Source organism: Drosophila innubila, assembly GCF_004354385.1.
Source record: "Drosophila innubila isolate TH190305 chromosome 2R unlocalized genomic scaffold, UK_Dinn_1.0 1_C_2R, whole genome shotgun sequence".
Classification (NCBI taxonomy): Eukaryota; Metazoa; Arthropoda; class Insecta; order Diptera; family Drosophilidae; genus Drosophila; species Drosophila innubila.
In genome coordinates, this window is record NW_022995374.1 from 6,470,169 (window position 1) to 6,489,828 (window position 19,660).

The following is a 19,660-nucleotide window of genomic DNA, read 5'->3' on the forward strand; positions in this document are numbered from 1 at the left end:
GTACGTGTATTTACACACGAGTATTCAGTTGCTCGCTTTCATATTATTTGCTTTAGAATATGAACACGTATCCACGCTTAGTGCCTGGCTGAGTGAGTGGGAGACTTGGCTATTTGTATACGCGTCGCAGAGCACAATAGATAACTAAATGGGATGGGGATGGGGTGGCAACAGGTGGATAGAGCAAACTCTGGGGCATAAGCAATGGCAACAGTTGGGACTCATGTTACGAGCTCAGCAGGAGCTGGACAATAAAATGAGACACTAGATTTGCCCATATAAGTGCTGGTAAATTTTATAGCACATTTTTGTTGTATTTTGTTCTTTATTTTTGTGTAGCACAGTCATAAAACTATGGTACAAATTGTTTCAATGTGACTTTTGCCTACAATCAAATCACCATAAGAATGAAAACGAAAATGGAAATCCAAGTTGGTGAACAGCTGGATTAGAACTTTGTTTAGCTGCAAAGCAACTCAACAAATTTGTCGCATTAACTCCAGCTTATTAGAGGTGGCATCGTGACAGGAGCACGAATATGAAATTTTAACAAAAATTGAAAGTTTAGGGACAAATCTTTCATTCTAATTGACAGATATTATGACGGAAAATCTATAATAATTAACGTTAAATTCAAAAATAGCAGTCAGTTAAATCTTGAATATCCTAAAATTCTTAATTTAACCAAGTTAAAGACAAGAGCAAAGACAACACTTTTTATAACGATACGAACTTCATTTAAAATACGATAACACAAAATAATTAGCATGTCATAACAAAGTTAATGACAGTTTGAAAGAGGGCTTAAAAGCCTATGTAAACTATGTAAGGAGTTACACTGATAAAAAGACATATTTTAAAATCAATATATAAAAATACAAATTTATTGGAAACAATTTTTTTAAATTTAAAATAAAAAGTTATCCAATTAACTTTCTATATTTTTAAAAATTAAAATGAAATTATTAGTGCAAAATTTTTAGTTTTGGGACAAATATCTAGATTTTTTTTGTTAGTGTAGAGATGGTAGCTTATTTAATTTGCTGAAGATAAATGCTTATACAATTAGCCAATATTGAACACAATGTCAGCTCAAGCTGTCCGTCTTGCCTAACTCAAAAGAAGACTTAACTTAAGTTAAGAAACTTTAAAGTGTTGACAAACTACTTGAACAAATCGTTGTAGCCAATAAAATACTTCTTGTGTGTTGCTTGTGTGAGTGTGTGCATGTATATATGGTATATCTGTGTGTGTGTGTGTGTGTTTGGCAGTTTGTTAAGCCAGCCAAAAGACAAACATCAACTTTTTTAAGGGGAGCAGAGGCAATGACAGCGACAGCTTGTTGCATGCAACAAGCGACAAAGGACACAATTTTAAAGCTGCAATAAAATGCTTGAAGAGCTTAACATCAAAGCTGAGTGGACAGAGGGGGGAATGCGAGGAGGGAGAGAGGTTAGAGGGGTTTTATACCACAGCCACTTGAGCGAACGGAATGCAAAATTCATAAACAATTTGCTGACACACGCACAACAAATTTGCTATGCCCGTGAGCCATATGGGCGGAGGCGAAATTGTATGTGGGCGTGGCAGCAGTCATGGTCATGGCTTTTATGCGTTTTGCGTTTTATTGTAGTTTTCATTATTTTATTAAATAAATATAAGCCATAAATTATGTTTACTCGCTGCGGCCTTTTAGGCGGGTGTGTGTGCGAGTGTGTGCGAGTGTGTGTGTGCTTGTGTGTTGAGTAATGGCCCGTAATATTTACACATGAGTTGCGACCAACTTCCAGCATCATCAGCATCAGCAGCAACAGGAAAAACAGGAGCAACAGGAATATTAAATCTGCCTCCCTCTCGACTCCGATTCCAATTGGATAATATGGCACAACAACAGCACAGCTGGGATGGAGGCGAGTCGGCTGCAGGTGGTGGCTACGGACACGGACACGGACACCCGCATTCCCACGGGCATGGTGGTGGCCACAAGACACCAACACGTGCGGCAAGCAATCCTTTGCCCTACAAGGGTGCCACGCCCAAGTCGCCCAGGTGAGTAAATACAAATAAATAGTAAAATGAGATGAGATGAGATGAGATTTCACATCATACACACATATTTGTGGCACACACAGAAGCTATCATCCGGCGCCGCCTTCGGTATATGCCACGCCCACACAATCAGCTTATGGCTATGGCGTCTATGAGCCGCCTCGAAGTCCCAAGATTACAACCACCTATGCGAATGACAGCTGTGATGAGGTGAGCAGCTCAACGCCCTCGTCCTACTATCAGACCCCAACCTCGGGCTCCATGGACGACTCCTCGTCATCCCTGATGAGCGGCCATGCGACGCGTAGTCCCAAATCGCCATGTAAGTTTGTCTTTGATGCCGTTAGTCCGGCCAACTGTCCGGGCATGGATCAGGCCGCGTTGGGCAAGAAGTTTGAGTATTATGAGCCCATCTCGCCCGATGATGGCTCCCTGTACTATGAGCCACCGAGTTCGCCACGTCGTCAGGGCTCCAAGAAGCTGCTGCGCTCCAAGCCGCCAATGGATCAGCTGCCGCAGCTGACCACAACGGGGGTGGGTGGTCAGGGGGGAAGCGGCAAGCGGCGTCGGGATGAGTGGGAGTTGCCGGTCATAACCAAAATCGATGCACGTTGTTTGAATGCAGCTGCAGCGGCATCTGGAGCATCTGGTGGTTACAACAGTGGTGGCCCAACGGGAAGCTACTACGATCTAAAGCGCGACTCGTGCTTTACGGAGTGCACCCAAGTGTCCATGGAGTCCGGAGAGACGACACAGCATACGACGAGCACACTGGTGACCACCACAACCACCAGCTTCAGTTATACGGACACAGATGCCGGTCATGTGACCACAGATGAGCCACACTCGCATCGCCAGCGTCGTCATGCCATCAATATCACCTCGAATCCCGGCTACCAAGTGCTCCATAGCTCACATTCCACCTTGGATCGCACCTGCTCCGACAGTGTTGTCTCTCTGCGCTATCGCAAGTCCACCAGTGATCTCACCAAGGACTCGGATCACGAGCTCAGCGGCTGCAAGCCGATCAAGCCCAAACGAGATGCCGTCGAGTATAAGCCACGTCGACGTGGCAGCTCCAAAGGCGGCCTCGCCTATCTCGCCAGTCGACGCAGCTCAAGGGAGTCCATGAAGAGCGCCTGCTCCAATACTTCCATCTTCTCCAACGACGACATCGGGCCGTTGGCCTTCCAAAGCTCCAATCGCGGCCGACAGCGTCGCACTTCCAATTTTCTCGAGTTGCCAGGTAAATAAATATAGCAAGTTTACTTAAAGATATTCAGACTGTTACAAAAATAGGTAAAATATAATGCTATTGTCTCAAAACTAAGAAATTAAACCGAAACTAATATAGGTAACGGTTTCGGTTACCAAGACTTCAAAAGTCGAAGAAAAATAAAATTTTCTAAATAAACAAAATTTGAATGCAGAATCAATTAAGAGGCCAAACCATGATCAAAATGCCATTCCGCTTGAAAATCGGTTAATTTTTGATGAAGTTATGAGGGGTCAAAGTTTTTGAAAAAATGTCAAGGGGTATGTATGGAAAATTGAACGATAGATGGCTTATGGTCGAAAAATATCAAAGTTTCTAGATGAAAGAAATATAAATGCAGAATCAATTTAGAGGCCAAATCATGATCAAAATGCCATTCCGCTTGAAAATCGGTTAATTTTTGATAAAGTTATGAGGGATCAAAGTTTTTGAAAAAATGTCAAGGGGTATGTATGGAAAATTGAACGATAGATGGCTTATGGTCGAAAAATATAAAATTTTCTAGATGAAAAAAATTTAAATGCACAATCAATTTAAAGGCCAAATCATGATCAAAATGCCATTCCGCTTGAAAATCGGTTAATTTTTGATAAAGTTATGAGGATTAAAGTTTTGAAAAATGTCAAGGGGTATGTATGGAAAATTGAACGATAGATGGCTTATGGTCGAAAAATATAAAATTTTCTAGATGAAAAAAATTTAAATGCACAATCAATTTAAAGGCCAAATCATGATCAAAATGCCATTCCGCTTGAAAATCGGTTAATTTTTGATAAAGTTATGAGGGATCAAAGTTTTTGAAAAAATGTCAAGGGGTATGTATGGAAAATTGAACGATAGATGGCTTATGTTCGAAAAATATTAAATTTTCTAGATGAAAAAAATTTAAATGCAGAATCAATTTAGAGGCCAAATCATGATTAAAATGATATTCCGCTTGAAAATCGGTTAATTTTTGATAAAGTTATGAGGGGTCAAAGTTTTTGGAAAAATGTCAAGGGGTATGTATGGAAAATTGAACGATAGATGGCTTAGGGTCGAAAAATATCAAATTTTCTAGATGAAAAAAATTTAAATGCAGAATCAATAAGGAGGCCAAACCATGATCAAAATGACATTCCGCTTGAAAATCGGTTAATTTTTGATAAAGTTATGAGGGATCAAAGTTTTTGAAAAAATGTCAAGGGGTATGTATGGAAAATTTAACGATTGATGGCTTATGGTCGAAAAATATCAAATTTTCTAGATGATAAAAATTTAAATGCAGAATTAATTTAGAGGCCAAATCATGATCAAAATGCCATTCCGCTTGAAAATCGGGTAATTTTTTATGAAGTTATGAGGGGTCAAAGTTTTTGAAAAAATGTCAAGGGGTATGTATGGAAAATTGGATGATAGATGGCTTAGAATCGAAAAATATCAATTTTTCTAGATGAACAAAATTTAAATGCAGAATCAATTCAGAGACCAAATCATGATCAAAATGACATTCCGCTTGAAAATCGGTTAATTTTTAATGAAGTTATGAGTGGTCAACGTTTTTGAAAAAATATCAAGGGGTATGTATGGAAAATTGAACGAAAGATGGTTGAAAAATATCAAATTTTCTAGATGAAACAAATTTAAATGCAGAATCAATAAAAAGGCCAAATCATGATCAAAATGCCATTTCGCTTGAAAATCGGTTAATTTTTGATGAAGTTATGAGGGGTCAAAGTTTTTGAAAAAATGTCAAAGGGTATGTATGGAAAAATGAACGATAGATGGCTTATGGTCGAAAAATATCAAATTTTCTAAATGAAAACAATATAAATGCAGAATTAATTAAGAGGCCAAATCATGATCAAAATGCCATTCCGCTTGAAAATCGGTTAGTTTTTAATAAAGTTATGAGGGGTCAAAGTTTTTGAAAAAATGTCAAGGGGTATGTATGGAAAATTGAACGATAGATGGCTCATGGTCGAAAAATATCAAATTTTCTAGATGAAAAAAATTTAAATGCAGAATCAATTTAGAGGCCAAATCATGATTAAAATGATATTCCGCTTGAAAATCGGTTAATTTTTGATAAAGTTATGAGGGGTCAAAGTTTTTGAAAAAATGTCAAGGGGTATGTATGGAAAATTGAACGATAGATGGCTTAGGGTCGAAAAATATCAAATTTTCTAGATGAAAAAAATTTAAATGCAGAATCAATAAGGAGGCCAAACCATGATCAAAATGACATTCCGCTTGAAAATCGGTTAATTTTTGATAAAGTTATGAGTGGTCAACGTTTTTGAAAAAATATCAAGGGGTATGTATGGAAAATTGAACGAAAGATGGTTGAAAAATATCAAATTTTCTAGATGAAACAAATTTAAATGCAGAATCAATAAAAAGGCCAAATCATGATCAAAATGCCATTTCGCTTGAAAATCGGTTAATTTTTGATGAAGTTATGAGGGGTCAAAGTTTTTGAAAAAATGTCAAAGGGTATGTATGGAAAAATGAACGATAGATGGCTTATGGTCGAAAAATATCAAATTTTCTAAATGAAAACAATATAAATGCAGAATTAATTAAGAGGCCAAATCATGATCAAAATGCCATTCCGCTTGAAAATCGGTTAGTTTTTAATAAAGTTATGAGGGGTCAAAGTTTTTGAAAAAATGTCAAGAGGTATGTATGGAAAATTGAACGATAGATGGCTCATGGTCGAAAAATATCAAATTTTCTAGATGAAAAAAATTTAAATGCAGAATCAATTTAGAGGCCAAATCATGATTAAAATGATATTCCGCTTGAAAATCGGTTAATTTTTGATAAAGTTATGAGGGGTCAAAGTTTTTGAAAAAATGTCAAGGGGTATGTATGGAAAATTGAACGATAGATGGCTTAGGGTCGAAAAATATCAAATTTTCTAGATGAAAAAAATTTAAATGCAGAATCAATAAGGAGGCCAAACCATGATCAAAATGACATTCCGCTTGAAAATCGGTTAATTTTTGATAAAGTTATGAGGGATCAAAGTTTTTGAAAAAATGTCAAGGGGTATGTATGGAAAATTGGATTATGGATGGCTTAGAATCGAAAAAATATCAAATTTTCTAGATTATAAAAATTTAAATGCAGAATCAATCTAGAGGCCAAATCATGATCAAAATGCCATTCCGCTTGAAAAGCGATTGGGTTTTGGCAAAGTTATGACAGTTCGAAGTTGCTCAAGCCTCGTTTTTTTAATAAAAATAAAATTAGACAGTTTTTTTGTAAAAAGTCGTTTAAATTTAAGTTGAACTTCATCAAGTTCGGTTTTTAAGCACTATTCATTTTTATTATTTCTAAATTTTTATGAATTTTAATTCTTCGCCAGTTCCTGATCACGTTCGACCTCGCGTCTGCTCGCTGCCGGAACGTCCATATAATCCGAGGGCCAGCGATGATCTCTATCGACTGCGACACTTCTCCATCAGCAAGGGAAACGTGGTCAATTGTGGTGACTCGATAATCTCACGAAGATCACGAAGTAACACGAGTGTCAATTCAACCAACAGCCGGGCCAGTGAGAGGTCCCCCTTTGAGGGCAGTTGCTGTGGAGCCGGCTATGCGAACGTTGACTCTCTGCCGGCCTCGCCAGATGAATCGGAGAACCTGGAGCCTCCGCCTCCGGCTCGCTATCGGGTCGTGATGCTGGGAGATGCGGGTGTGGGCAAAACGGCACTGGTTAATCAGTTTATGACGTCTGAGTATATGCACACCTACGATGCAAGTCTAGGTAAGTCAACTGTCCAGACTGACTTCCCTCTTTGTGGAGTCGGAAGGAGTCTGTTGGAGTAGTGTGAGTAGTTTGTGCTACCCTGTAAATGTGAAACCTATGCGTGTTTATGGTCCAATGCCAATCCCATTTGCCCGCTGGTTTCCGCTTCTGTCTATAGAGTTTAATTCTGATTTGAGTTTTAGACGATGAGTTCGGCGAGAAGACGGTCAGCGTTCTACTGGACGATGAGGAGTCCGATATGGTATTTATCGATCATCCCAGCGTTGAGATGAGTGTGGAGAATTCTCTGTCCACCTATGAGCCGCACGGCTGTGTCATTGTCTTTTCCGTTGTGGATAAGGGCTCTTTTCGCATTGCCGAGGAGATTATCAATTATTTGTGGCAGGAGAACTACACAAAGGACAAGGCCGTCATTTTGGTTGGCAACAAAGCGGATTTGGCACGAGCAAGACTTATCACATCACAGGGTAAGCAATAGCAATCAAAAGGGGATTTCAAACTAGAGATGAGCGCGTGACACGAACTTAAAAAGGTCGTCTGCTTTGTGTCGTTAGTGTTTGCCATTAATAACCAAAAAAAGCTAGATTTTAATAAATAGTTGCTTAAATAAGCTTAACATAAAAATAAAATTATTTTAAAAAAATTAATAAAACAAATAAAATATTAATAAATAAAATAATAGACAAGTATAATAATTATGGACATGGAATTTTATTTTCTATTTTAAGTTTAACATTTAAATTTTAAATATGCTAGATTTATTGCTATAAGAAATTATACAAATTTATAAGCACATTCATTTTGAAATATGCTCAACACGCGCTCATCTCTGTGTATCAGAGAAATTTAAGTAAATCCAGGACTTAATTATGATGGCTTGATTTCATTTCCATATCCCAACTCCCATTTGCTTTCACGCTTTTCGCTTTCCCGTTTCACATTTCGTATTCCTCATACTCAAACTCATTTTGTATTCCATATTTCACTCTTCACTTCTGCTCTCCCCTTTCCACAGAAGGCAAAACGTTGGCCGCCTCACGCGATGCCAAATTTATTGAGACGTCCAGCGGCATACAACATAATGTGGATGAACTTCTCGTCGGCATACTGAAGCAGGTAAGGAAAGGGAATGAAAAGGGATATTTCAGGTGATGGTTACGCTTGAGTTGCCCTCATTGCGGTCGGGGCAAGTATAGGGGCTGTGCGGTTATTTAGGTTTAGGTGCGAAATACACGCAACTCATTGATGCATGCGAAAATTGTGCAGGAAATAACTTAAATGGATTTGTGGTTAGTCCGTTCGGTGGTTGAGGGTGGTTGGCTTGGTTGCTGGACTTGTCGGCCGCAGAGGCGCACTAATTAATGGAAATTGGGTCGAAGCTCGGACATTTAATATTATTAAAACTTACGGGCGGCTTCAATTTCAGTGATGGGTGCCAATTTTCTATATTTTGCAGATGCGCCTGAAGGAGAAACGCGAAAAGAAAGCTACCTCATCGAAGATGAAAACTTCACGTACCCACATATCTCTGCATCTGGCAAAGGAAATTCTACAGAAAATTTGCCTTAGCGACATTTCCAAATCCAAAAGCTGTGAGAATCTTCACGTCCTTTAAGAAACTTAACCAATCAGGCAACAAAATGAACACAAAACATAAAAACAAACCGAAGAAATCCAGAGCTAAGCCTATAAACAACAAATAAATCAAATTATTTTGCTAGCATTTTAAAATAAAAAAATATATATACACATACATAGTATACATATATAGCCCATATAATATGATATATGTACTTGTACCTACATACATAGCATATATAATAGCCAATGCTCAGCTTGCGAAAACTGTTTTTGATGTTCTCTTTTTAAAGCATTTTTACGAGTATTATAAAGTCTAAAAATTATTATGAATGTTGCAAATATGTTACAGCCAATTTGTGTACAAAATATGCCATACTCAAGACCTATGTGTATGCAGATGTGTATGTGTGTGTGTGAGTGAGTGTGTGTGTAGGTGTGTGCTTATGTTAAGACAAGGCTATTAGACTCAGACACAAAAAGAAGCTGGTAATTTTTGTTGTAAGTAGACTGAATTTGGCGAATAGGTTTTATCATCTGCATGTTAAAGTTCAGGTTAGGTGGCAATACAGTTATATATATGTATTTTGAATTGTATGAAACCAAAGTTAAAGTTTGACATCATGTTAATGTAAGTGTTAAGTCTAACAAGAAGTTGAGTAAATAATTTTAATTTGGCTGAGAAATAATTTAAATTTATCATATGTTTAGTTACTTAAAGAGATGTCAGCTGTTAACTTTGGCATGTAGATGAGAAAGAAAATATGAATTTAGCACAGACGAGAACATTGAGAAACTTGTTTGAACTAATTTGGCTTGTGACGTCTACCACACCTTGAAAGACTTATCAAAAAGTCCAAGTCATTGGCATATGGCTCGTGTGGTCAGGCCTCCGATTTTGCGATTGTTTCATTTGTTTGTAGCGGATGTTTTGATTGGGTGCTCAGTTCGCAGTTCTTAGACCCACACCGAATGGGAGTTATCATCGGGGCAAGTGTCTGGCCTTGATGTAGGCACCGCACCTACTTTCGATGGCAGACCTCGCTGATAAGACACAAAACAAGACGCGTGTCTGAAAAAAGGCCTAGAGTTGGGTGTGAAACGCACACACACACACACACACACACACACACACACACACATACACAATCTATACATTGGTATATGTAGTTATATATAAGTATATTTCTATGTGTTCCATGCGAGTAATTTTAATTGAAAATAATATGCTGTCAATTTGTTTCTAAACATGAACCCAAATACATAATACTGTAGAAAACTATTTGATTAAGAGTATAAATTATATAAATGTGTTTTAAGCGTTTACATACATATATATTATAAGTGTGCATTAAATGAAATTATATTGTATATTTATGAAGTTTATGAATAAGCTCCTTTGAGTACTTCGAAACAAGCTAAAACAAATCTCTTCCAAATCGCAAAGAAAACTCATATCGGAATGACTGTTGAATGTTGACTGTTGTTATTAACTAAGCTAACAAGAAATTTATTAAACATATTGCATATGTTACTGAATATGAGACAAACCCAAAAATATATCTATACAAAACATACAAATAAATGGATATATACACAAATATAGTATATTTATGTAAACTACTCTTTTGGAAGATGCTATGCGAATCTTCAAGAATTATTTACACTGTCTTCTAACGATTTCTAACTCATACGCTTAAGAACAAGTCGCAGGTCTATTAAAACGGTACCTAACTATTCCTCTTTCACACGCACACAGACACACATATAAACCCAACTATTTGTTTAAGAAAACGTGGTCGAAATTGAATTGGGAACGTGAGCACTGGCTTTGTTTATCCTTCAGTTTCTGCTTTCGAGAGTGCACTTTATCTTTATTTGTCAGACATGCACAAACACACAAGCACGCGCACACACACTCACACACTTTAATGTTCGACTGCAACTAAAAAATTATAAAAATGAATATAAAAAAGGGGAAAAAGTTTTGCCTAACCAACTTTTAATTTGCCGCGCCCGCCAAGTGCACATCAAATACAAACACACACACCAAAAACACACTTACACTCAGATAGTAGAGAGAAAAATAAAAATAGCGCTAAACTTTTTGCCAAATCAAAAAAAATATATATATAAATAAAAAAAGTATGAATAAAAATGAAAAGATTATATAAACAGGCGTATACGCAATCTGCATCGCGCATACGCGACGTTGCCCAAGCGGCGGCTGCAAAATGATAATTATCATAATTATAATTACTCGTAACGCATGAACTCGCTAAGCATAAATTCAAATCAAAGCAAACTAAATGCCCACCGAATTTATTGTGTACTCTTAAATGTTTAACTAAAGAACAACATTTAAATCAATTGTCTTAAAACGCAATTACATACTAAATTATTTAGTATTTGTCACATGCTGTCGAAGAAGCTTTAAGCTGAGGTTAGAGGTAGCTGCGAAAAGCAAAGTAAGATACAAAGCGAAATGTTTAGGAAGAAAAGGTGAGAGCAAAGAGAAGTGTGGCGAGAAGTCGAAAGGGAAATTAGTGCAGTAAATACATTAAATGCGGTGAAAAGAATAAAAGAATGTAGCATAAATAGTATCAACAATTTCAGAATGATGATGTTTAAAATGAAAAATTTCTAAGAGAAGTCTAAGCAAAAAAAATGGCTTCACAAATATTATGACTTTGCTTCTCTCAACAATAATCGCTTCTCACAGCCTCTCCGACCTCAACCAAAGGCATAACTGTACATACATACAAATATATTTTTCCACTGTACAGTGTACACTGAAGACTTTATACTATGCAACAAATGCTATTTTTAATGTGACTTGCTTAAAATTTTCCAGCAAATACAATAACAAATGTACCCTTTAAATTTAAAACGAAAGAAACAACACACTTGCCTATCAAATTCTATAGTGCTTTAAGCTATATATAATATAATAAATGGAAATGGTAAATAATTTAAATAAATGTTGCATAGTGTATTTTTTGTCAAAACGAGAATGAAGAATGCAACTTCCATTATAAATTGAACAAAATGTGCTGATATCATGATGATGAGTCTGCAGAATAAATGAAGAGAAAAACTATTTGAAGACAACTAACAATTGAGATACATATAAATATATTTAAGTGCAATTTGTTGTTGTTGTACTCTGTCGCAGTCTCAGTCTCAATCTCTATATAAGCATTATAAAGGACAAAGGCCACACAACTCTCTAAATCTGTGTTTCACTCTGGGCTATGGACTGTGGGAGATGAAGAAAATGAGAATGAAAATGAAAATGAAGATGATGTTGGTGTTGGTGTTGATGTTGCCCCACTCTGTGTGTGTGGCAGACACATGCTGCCCGCTCAGCTGTTGCGCACTTGTGGCTCATTAACAACGGCCGCAGGGTGTCAAGAGAGTTGCTCGTTGAGGGGCAGGCGAATCCCACATTGGGTGACACAAAAACGCGTTAAGTGCCTGATGTCAATCACAGTCGGTTGAGCCGCAGGGCCGGCACATTGTCAGGATTATACGCTTCAGTGCATCCGGCGAAGGACTTTCTCATTGCGTTGTTGTTGTTGCCTGGCAGAGAATCAATCAAGTGCAAAAGTTTCCATAATTAACTTAAAGTTGACAATGCGCCGCATCTGATTGATGGGATCAGTCTTCCTTGAGTTGCTCAAAACGGACATGGCAACCATTTTAATTCTGCTGATCTCCACCTGCCTCTCGCCTCCCTCACCTGCCGGTCTCATCATTTTAATGAGCTTATCTCATTATATTTAACGCTTCGGCTTCTTTCTATCGTTTTTCGCAGGACTCATCTTTTCAAAGGCGAAGGGGGGCAGAGAACTTATTATACAAATTACAAGGCCATTTTGTTGCTTGTTATTTCGCTGTCTTCTTCAGCCTCATCCTCCTCCTCATCTTTCTTTTCGTTTTCTTCGTCTTATTTTGCTGTCACTCACAATTAAGTTGGTTGTTTGCCGTCTCAGGACGAGGGCGACCAAATAAAACTAATTTAAAGTTCAATAAAGAAAGCACAAATTGATGTATATATGCTTACACACATACAAACGAATACAATCCCTCCTGCGATGTCCTTTAATCAACGGCCTCGTCATCATCCTCATCGTCAAGCTCATCATCATTATTATTGTTATCGCTGGCAACCAAAACAAATATTGACATACTTTAAATAATTTATGAATATAAGAGCATTGGCATTGGCATTCACACTGCCAATCGAGGGATTCTGGATTCAAGGTTCTACTGCGTCCCTCGGCTTGACTGTGTCGTAATTGTAAGTGAGTCACTGCGTCAAGACCTGAGAGGGAGGGAGGGGGCACTCCCTTATAGCGACGACACCCAAATCGATTAAGAACTTAACAAGGATTATTCCAGGATAACAAGACCAGCTTAATGTATTCCTACCCAAAGGGAAAGCGTCCAATTAAAGCCGCACATTTAAGTCGATTCAGTCGAATCTTAAGGGATGAAAAGTCGAGTGGCTTTAGACTGCCCTCAGTAAAACTAGAAGTGATGGCAAAACCTTTGCTTTTTCATTGAATATTTTCCGCATTTTTCAAGATACTTGTGTGTATTTTCTTGGTTGCAGCTTAAGTGTATAATACCACAATTTTTTTTGAAAAAAATTAATGTTGAAAATTGTTAGACTTTAAGAGCTTAGACTTAGATGAATAACATTTATTTTAATAAGAAACTTCATTGAGCTTATGTATTTTTATTTACTTGTTTTAATTAGTTAAATGTGAACTATTTTTCACATGGAGAAAAATAACAATTTATTATTTCCATAAGTAAAACCAGCTTTTCACAATATGCATAATTTAATTTGATTCCTGCATTATCTAATCTATTTCTTGTTGAAGATTAAAAGAGCGTTTGGAGCAGGATAGATAACGGTATTTACAGCAAGGCTTAACCCTTAGTTGCTCATCATCGACACCCATATTGAAGGTAATATCTTAAGAGGATCAAAAAGGATGCCAAGTAAAGTACATAACATTTTTATAGAGCACAGCCTGTTTACATAGATTGTGAGATTGGCTGAATGTGAGAATGCATGTGTGTGTGTGTGTGTGTGTGAGGGTATGTGTGTGAGTGTATGTTTGTGTGTGTGAATATAGTCAACACACGCGCTGACATTCTAGCTGCCCAGGAAAAGGAGAGCAGGCAAAGCTGCACACACCTGCTCACATTTACACTCACACACACTCACACACACACACACCTACTCTGTTTACGATTATGAAGAAATATTCGCGCTTGAAGCTAGCACACTCGGGACTCATAACCAAATAAGCTGAATTTTTATAAAGCATACTTTACTTTGCCGACGTCCACGCGCAAATTGCCAAACAAACCACCGACGTTCTGTCGTTTTGTCGCTCTGTCCCTGCTCGGCTCGCCGACTGGAATTTGGCCAAATGAAACTTTAAGCAATGTGAAAAAAATATGAAATTTAAATAACGATTTATAGCCTTTGAAGTATGATTATTTGCACAGACGTCAAGCAGCTATGCCGTACTCGTAGATGCCGCCATGGAGGAATCAACTAAACGACACGGACGTCACACAATGGAAAAATCACAGCAAGTAGGCGAATATCTAATGCACTGAAAACAAGAAGCACTCAAAATATACCTCAATTTAACACAGAGTAAGATGTTTGTTCGATTCTTGGCACGGTTTCAGAAGCATCTAAACCTCAGGATATTATCTTATTTTCACAACTTAGAGCTTATTAAATTTATAAAATAAATGTTGTTAACTTTTATTAAAATTTGTCCACTTATGCAAAACCTAAATGAATTTAAGGATCTGAACATGTTCATACATTTGTACACACATGTATACATGAATAGAAGGCATGATTTATTTATATAAAAACCCTGTTCCCGAATCAGCCAGAGTGACCATTGACTAAAACAACTAGACTAAGAAAACTCTCGACATAAGATTTAAAGCAAAGCACTTAAATATTACAAAATATTTTTAGCCAAATAGAGGCAAATATCGAACAGTTCTTCTCTAACATTTTGGAGTTTTGCAGTCTTGATCAAAAGTTTAATGAATAAATGCAAAAGTCGGCAATGGAGAATAGAAAAGGAGTGTCAAATATTTTCAGTTAGTGAATGTGCTGAATCTAAGCTCATTTTCTTGATTATGGCTAGCACGGGCCAAATAAAGGCCAAATTCGTAATGCGTTCAAACAGACAAACAGACAGACTGGCGGCGGTAGGCGGTAGATACAAGGCAATAGCCGAGCTGTTGAAGGAGTCAAAGGATACGCAGTGCCCGCGGGGAAGCGGGGTTGTTACACCCAATGACTGTGTCTGTGTATGTGTCTGTGTGTGTGTGTGTTAGTGCGCTGTCAAAATCAAATAAGGCTTGTAAGGGGTAGAACGGGGCAGAGAATGGGGAAAGGCGGCCAATAAGACCTGAGGCCAGGCTTGTTGCTGTCACTGTCGAAGGCGCTGTCGCTGTCGACGTCGACGTCGACGTCAATGTTGATGGCGATGACTTGTGCTTAAAAGCAATGCCATGAAATTGCTTTTTGCAAAAAGGTAACGCTCACAGCAACAAGTGAGCGCGAGCCTATGTATGTGTAAGTGTATATATATATATATATATATATATATATATGTGTTTTTGTGTGTTTGTGCTTGTGTCTTAGTAGGCGGGCTACAAAGGAAATGAGAAAAGGTTGTTCCACGCTTCCTTTTGCGCTTTGTAAATTTGCGTAGAGGTCGACGCTCAATGAGGAAACAGGAAGTTGCCAGGACATTGTTTATTCCTTAGTGGCAAACAAAACAGCCGCAAACGCAGCGTGTTGCGAAAAAGTCAAAGCCAAAGTAGACCCCAAAAAAGCGAAGCAGACTCCTGCTTGCTGGGACCGATCCCATAAATTACTACAGGAATTTAAATTGTTACCTTGCGCATGTCCTTCAAATGTCTGCATATTATTTTATTTTCACTTTATTTTTCTTTTGTATATTTTTTCATTACGGTAAAAACTAAAATGTTTAAGACGCACGTTGACAAAATAATCTGTTAAATGTCTGTAAATACACATGGGTGGGCGTGGGGGGCGTGGCACATTGGACCGTTGAGACAATAAGCAGACGCAATTTTTGTTGTTGTTTCACAACCAAATGCCAAAACGCCATTTCACAAAGTTTGCCCAAACTAAACAAACGAAGTAAGAACGCACAGTGGAACCATAGCATAATAAGTAACAATAAAGTAATGTCAGTAGTTGAACAATAAAATTGAAATAGTTTAAGAGTGATTTAATTTTTAATAATATTTGTACAATTTAATGGCACCTTATCTCTTATTAATTTTCCAATAATTCTCTACGGCAAGGAAACCAATTTAATGAAAATTTGTGTAGCATACTTTTCAGTAGTCTAGGAACTGAAACCGATAGCTAATACCAGGCATTTTCCAGAAATGTGCACAACTGAATAACCATCAAAAATGTACATATAAATGTTGGGATAATCTGCTATTAATCAAAATATTACATTTAAACTGATTGCATATACATATATATATATACATTTGTGATCCCAATATGAAGCGAGATTCATATTATTATAGATATAGTTTAGATTTTACACGTGTTACGAATAAATAAATACATTTTTGTAGATTTACACAATCAGAATTTAATTTATTAGATATGAATTGTTTTTGAAAAGTCCATCCCACTGTGCCAAGTCAACGAAGACGATGGCAATGGCCAAAGCATAAAAGTCAAAGGCAACCATCCAAAAAAAAAAAAGTATGATTTTACTTTCCTTACCTAACTTAGTTGTTGTTGTTGTTTTATGTATTTTGCTGTTGTTTGTATTGCAGCTTTATCAACGCCCGTCGCCAGCAAACACACTTGTTGAGCATTAAGCAGACGACGAAGTAGAGAACGAAGGGGAGAAGCAAATAGAAGGAGCACCAGATGAGAACCAGCAGCAACAACAACAACAACATTAAGAAAGCGACAAAAGTGACAAAGAAATTGAAATTCTGTCGGTGTGCGAGTGTGGGCAGGAGTTAGCGTTTCTTCGTATACCCTGTAATGAAAGTACTGAATAAAAGTGCTTATACACTCTATAGAAGGTCATTAAACTTTAATGTGCGTATACTGTATTTTATTTTTTTATTATTTATTGTTTGTTAACTAAGAGTTTTTTTATCTATGTAAGAACGAAAAATATATATTCTTTCAAAGCAATAAAATTTAAATTTGCCCTGAATTTTATTAAGTATAGAGTATTATTCTAAAAATCTGCAATACACTTGCATATGGCATGCATATTTATATTAATCAATTTAATTTAAAATTAAACATTTTATATTTTTTTAATTTTTTGTTCAAATTTGGTTTAATTTTAATAATGAATTTAAAATTGCATTTTGCAATTTAACAGTCGACGCTACATAAATAAATGAATAATCACTCAACACAGGGTATTTGCCAGTTGACTATACTACAATACATAATTTGATTTGTTTTTTTTTTTGCATGTGGTCGTGTGCTTGTGACCTTTATGTCAGGCGTTTCAATTGCTGACTGAAGATAGAGTCAAAGCCAGGACTAAACTTGGTTATCACACACACACATACACACAGACAAACACAGTCCAACACTCAGATTTAGAGTGTAGTCGATAGATGCCTGGCAAAATGGCGCATGAAGAAAGCAAAAAACGGAAATGCGACACTAGCCGATTTCTTAGAATTGCAGCTGCCACAATGCAGCTGCCACATTGGCCTTCAACATACGTGCGACTCGCTGACAGCTCAGCAATTGAAGTGTGGGGCGATAACAACTTGCAAAATCCAATTGGAACTCACTGTCGCCAACGCCGCAAAAACTTTGCCTATGTTAAAATGTGTCTCTCTCTCTCTCTCTGTCTCTCTCTCACTTCCCCGCCATCCATGCAATGAGATTGCTACATATAACACGCATGCAACACTGTTGCAAGTTGTTGAGATGTGTGCTGCAACCAATTTGCAAGTTCTTCCCTCTTAATGTTTGTTGGTTTTTGGTCTTTGCGACGACAGGTGGCGCTCGTGTGTGGGCGCTAATAACTGTTAACTGTTTGCACGCCTGATTGATGGCTCTGGTGTGTACGTGAGTGTGTGTGTGTGTATGCGTTGGTCATTTGCGCTTCAATTATGCAAATTTACGGGCATTTTTCAATATGCAACACGGACACTGAGCGTGGCATGACATAATGAACACATTTGCAAAGAGTATGTGTGTGTGTGTGTGTATGTGTGTATGCTGGGATTCAATTTTCCAGCGTATTGCGTTCTGAACGGGATTTTCCTGGTAAATATATATATGTAGTATCTGTATTGTGTTTAATGACTGCAACTCGAGAGGATATTTCATTTGCATAATGAGTGAGTTTCTGTTTTAATATCCTGGCTGTGGATAAGAGTAATCGTATTACAATTTTGTTTTGTAATTTTATTCTCTTTCGAATGTTCACGTTAAATAATTGTAAATAAATTCCTTTACTTTTAAAATAAAATGAATATTCCCCCTTCAAGTATTCTATTCTTGTCCGTTTCTTTTTACAGTTTCGATTTCATTAAATCTCAATATTAATGACATACTTTTTGGTAGAAAAATATATAATAAAGCTATCAGTGAACATACTTTTTAAAGAGTAACCTCTATTCGGTGTACAGAAAGCTCAGTTATTCTATCGCTTTTGGCATAAAATGATTTCTCGCATCGCATTGTTAGCAGAAATGACTCGACAATTATGCATTCAATGGAATGCGAATGAAATTAAAGAGCAACTCCACAGCGGAAACGTTAATTCAATGATGGAAAGTTCGAAAATTAAAAGCAAAAAATATTTCAGGCTTCAATAAAGTATCAAATGACCAGCATTCTTTATATAATGAATAATCGATGCCACGTTTCAGATAATATCTTTACCTTCTTTTAGTTTTTCCCAATACATGAGCTGAATTATTTTTGTTAATGAACATATTTTAAATCGATCGCAAGGGTACAATATTATTTCTATCTGTTGCTATTATATTATAAAATTAAACACTTCACATGAAAATCTGATTTTGAAATTTATTAACAAACCCAAAATTTGCAAGTTTAATTTAGAAATTATCTGTAAATTTGTAACTTTTCAGTCAATTTTTTACTTAATTTTAAATCTATATTTTAGTTCAAAACTCAAGGATTTCTACACAGCAATTCTCGGAAATTCCACAGGTATGGTAGTATTTGTTTCTGTTTTTGGTTTTGTTGTTCGCCATAGTTGGCTGTGGTTTGATTGATGTTGCAATTGTCGAGTTGAAACTTGTTGCGAATACCGAGTAAGGGTTGTATGAATAGGGTAGGATCCCTCCATAGCTGGGGTATTTCCCAGCAGATGCAAAAATGAACCACTTTGCAATCAAGAAACGTGAAATGCGCATGAAAAGCTAGTAAAAAATAACACTTGATAGGGTGAGTGGGCGTTTGTGGGCATGGGGTTGAAGGTTACCATCTATTTGCTCACCTGGCAAACTCATTGAGAAATGGACCCCGAGGAGGGCCCATCGAAGTTGAAGTTTTCCGCCTGGACATTAGTTTTATGCGCTGCTCAAGGACCCCCCAAACAGCAGTGAAATCGTGGCTTGAAGAAGGGTGGCAACCCTCATCCTACCACTACCCCTAGCCCTTAAATTCTCTGCTCTCTCTCTCTCTGTCGGAAGAGCGTGAGCTTTTACACTCTCTTAGCTAATGAAAGCTCTCTCTTCTACTGACATTGGAAAGCATGGACAGTGGCGCAGTTCAAAAAGGGGTTGCTACTCCTATAAAGTAGATATGAAATAGGGTCAAACACATAGCAAAAGCATAACCATGACAACCTGGGTCAGGATTTGTTTTGTTAGGTTTGTTTACTTCGAAAAGTCGAGGTAAAAAGTGTCAATAGATTTGTCAATTACAA

The 19,660-nt window shown here is 37.2% G+C and overlaps 1 protein-coding gene across 2 annotated transcripts; it reads left to right on the plus strand.

The window, feature by feature from the left end:
• Positions 1-1,879: 1,879 nt before the first annotated feature.
• On the plus strand, positions 1,880-8,697 carry LOC117785471. Of its 2 annotated transcripts, none has more exons than XM_034623511.1 (6): positions 1,880-2,049; positions 2,133-3,295; positions 6,678-7,079; positions 7,259-7,549; positions 8,098-8,198; positions 8,539-8,697. In XM_034623511.1, the coding sequence occupies exons 1-6, from the start codon at positions 1,880-1,882 to the stop codon at positions 8,695-8,697; spliced, it is 2,286 nt and encodes a 761-aa protein (XP_034479402.1). The 2 variants fall into 2 exon arrangements, with proteins under 2 accessions (XP_034479402.1, XP_034479400.1); XM_034623509.1 differs by having other exon boundaries at positions 7,265-7,549.
• The last annotated feature ends 10,963 nt before the right edge of the window (positions 8,698-19,660 follow it).

What these genes read in the sequence shown, in the direction of transcription:
- LOC117785471 (XM_034623511.1), top strand. Translation starts at nt 1,880, where the DNA reads ATGGCACAACAACAGCACAGCTGGGATGGAGGCGAGTCGGCTGCAGGT. An exon ending in CAATTTTCTCGAGTTGCCAG is followed by an intron (nt 3,296 to 6,677) that starts GTAAATAAATAT and finishes ATTCTTCGCCAG; the next exon opens with TTCCTGATCACGTTCGACCT. An exon ending in TCGTCGGCATACTGAAGCAG is followed by an intron (nt 8,199 to 8,538) that starts GTAAGGAAAGGG and finishes TATATTTTGCAG; the next exon opens with ATGCGCCTGAAGGAGAAACG.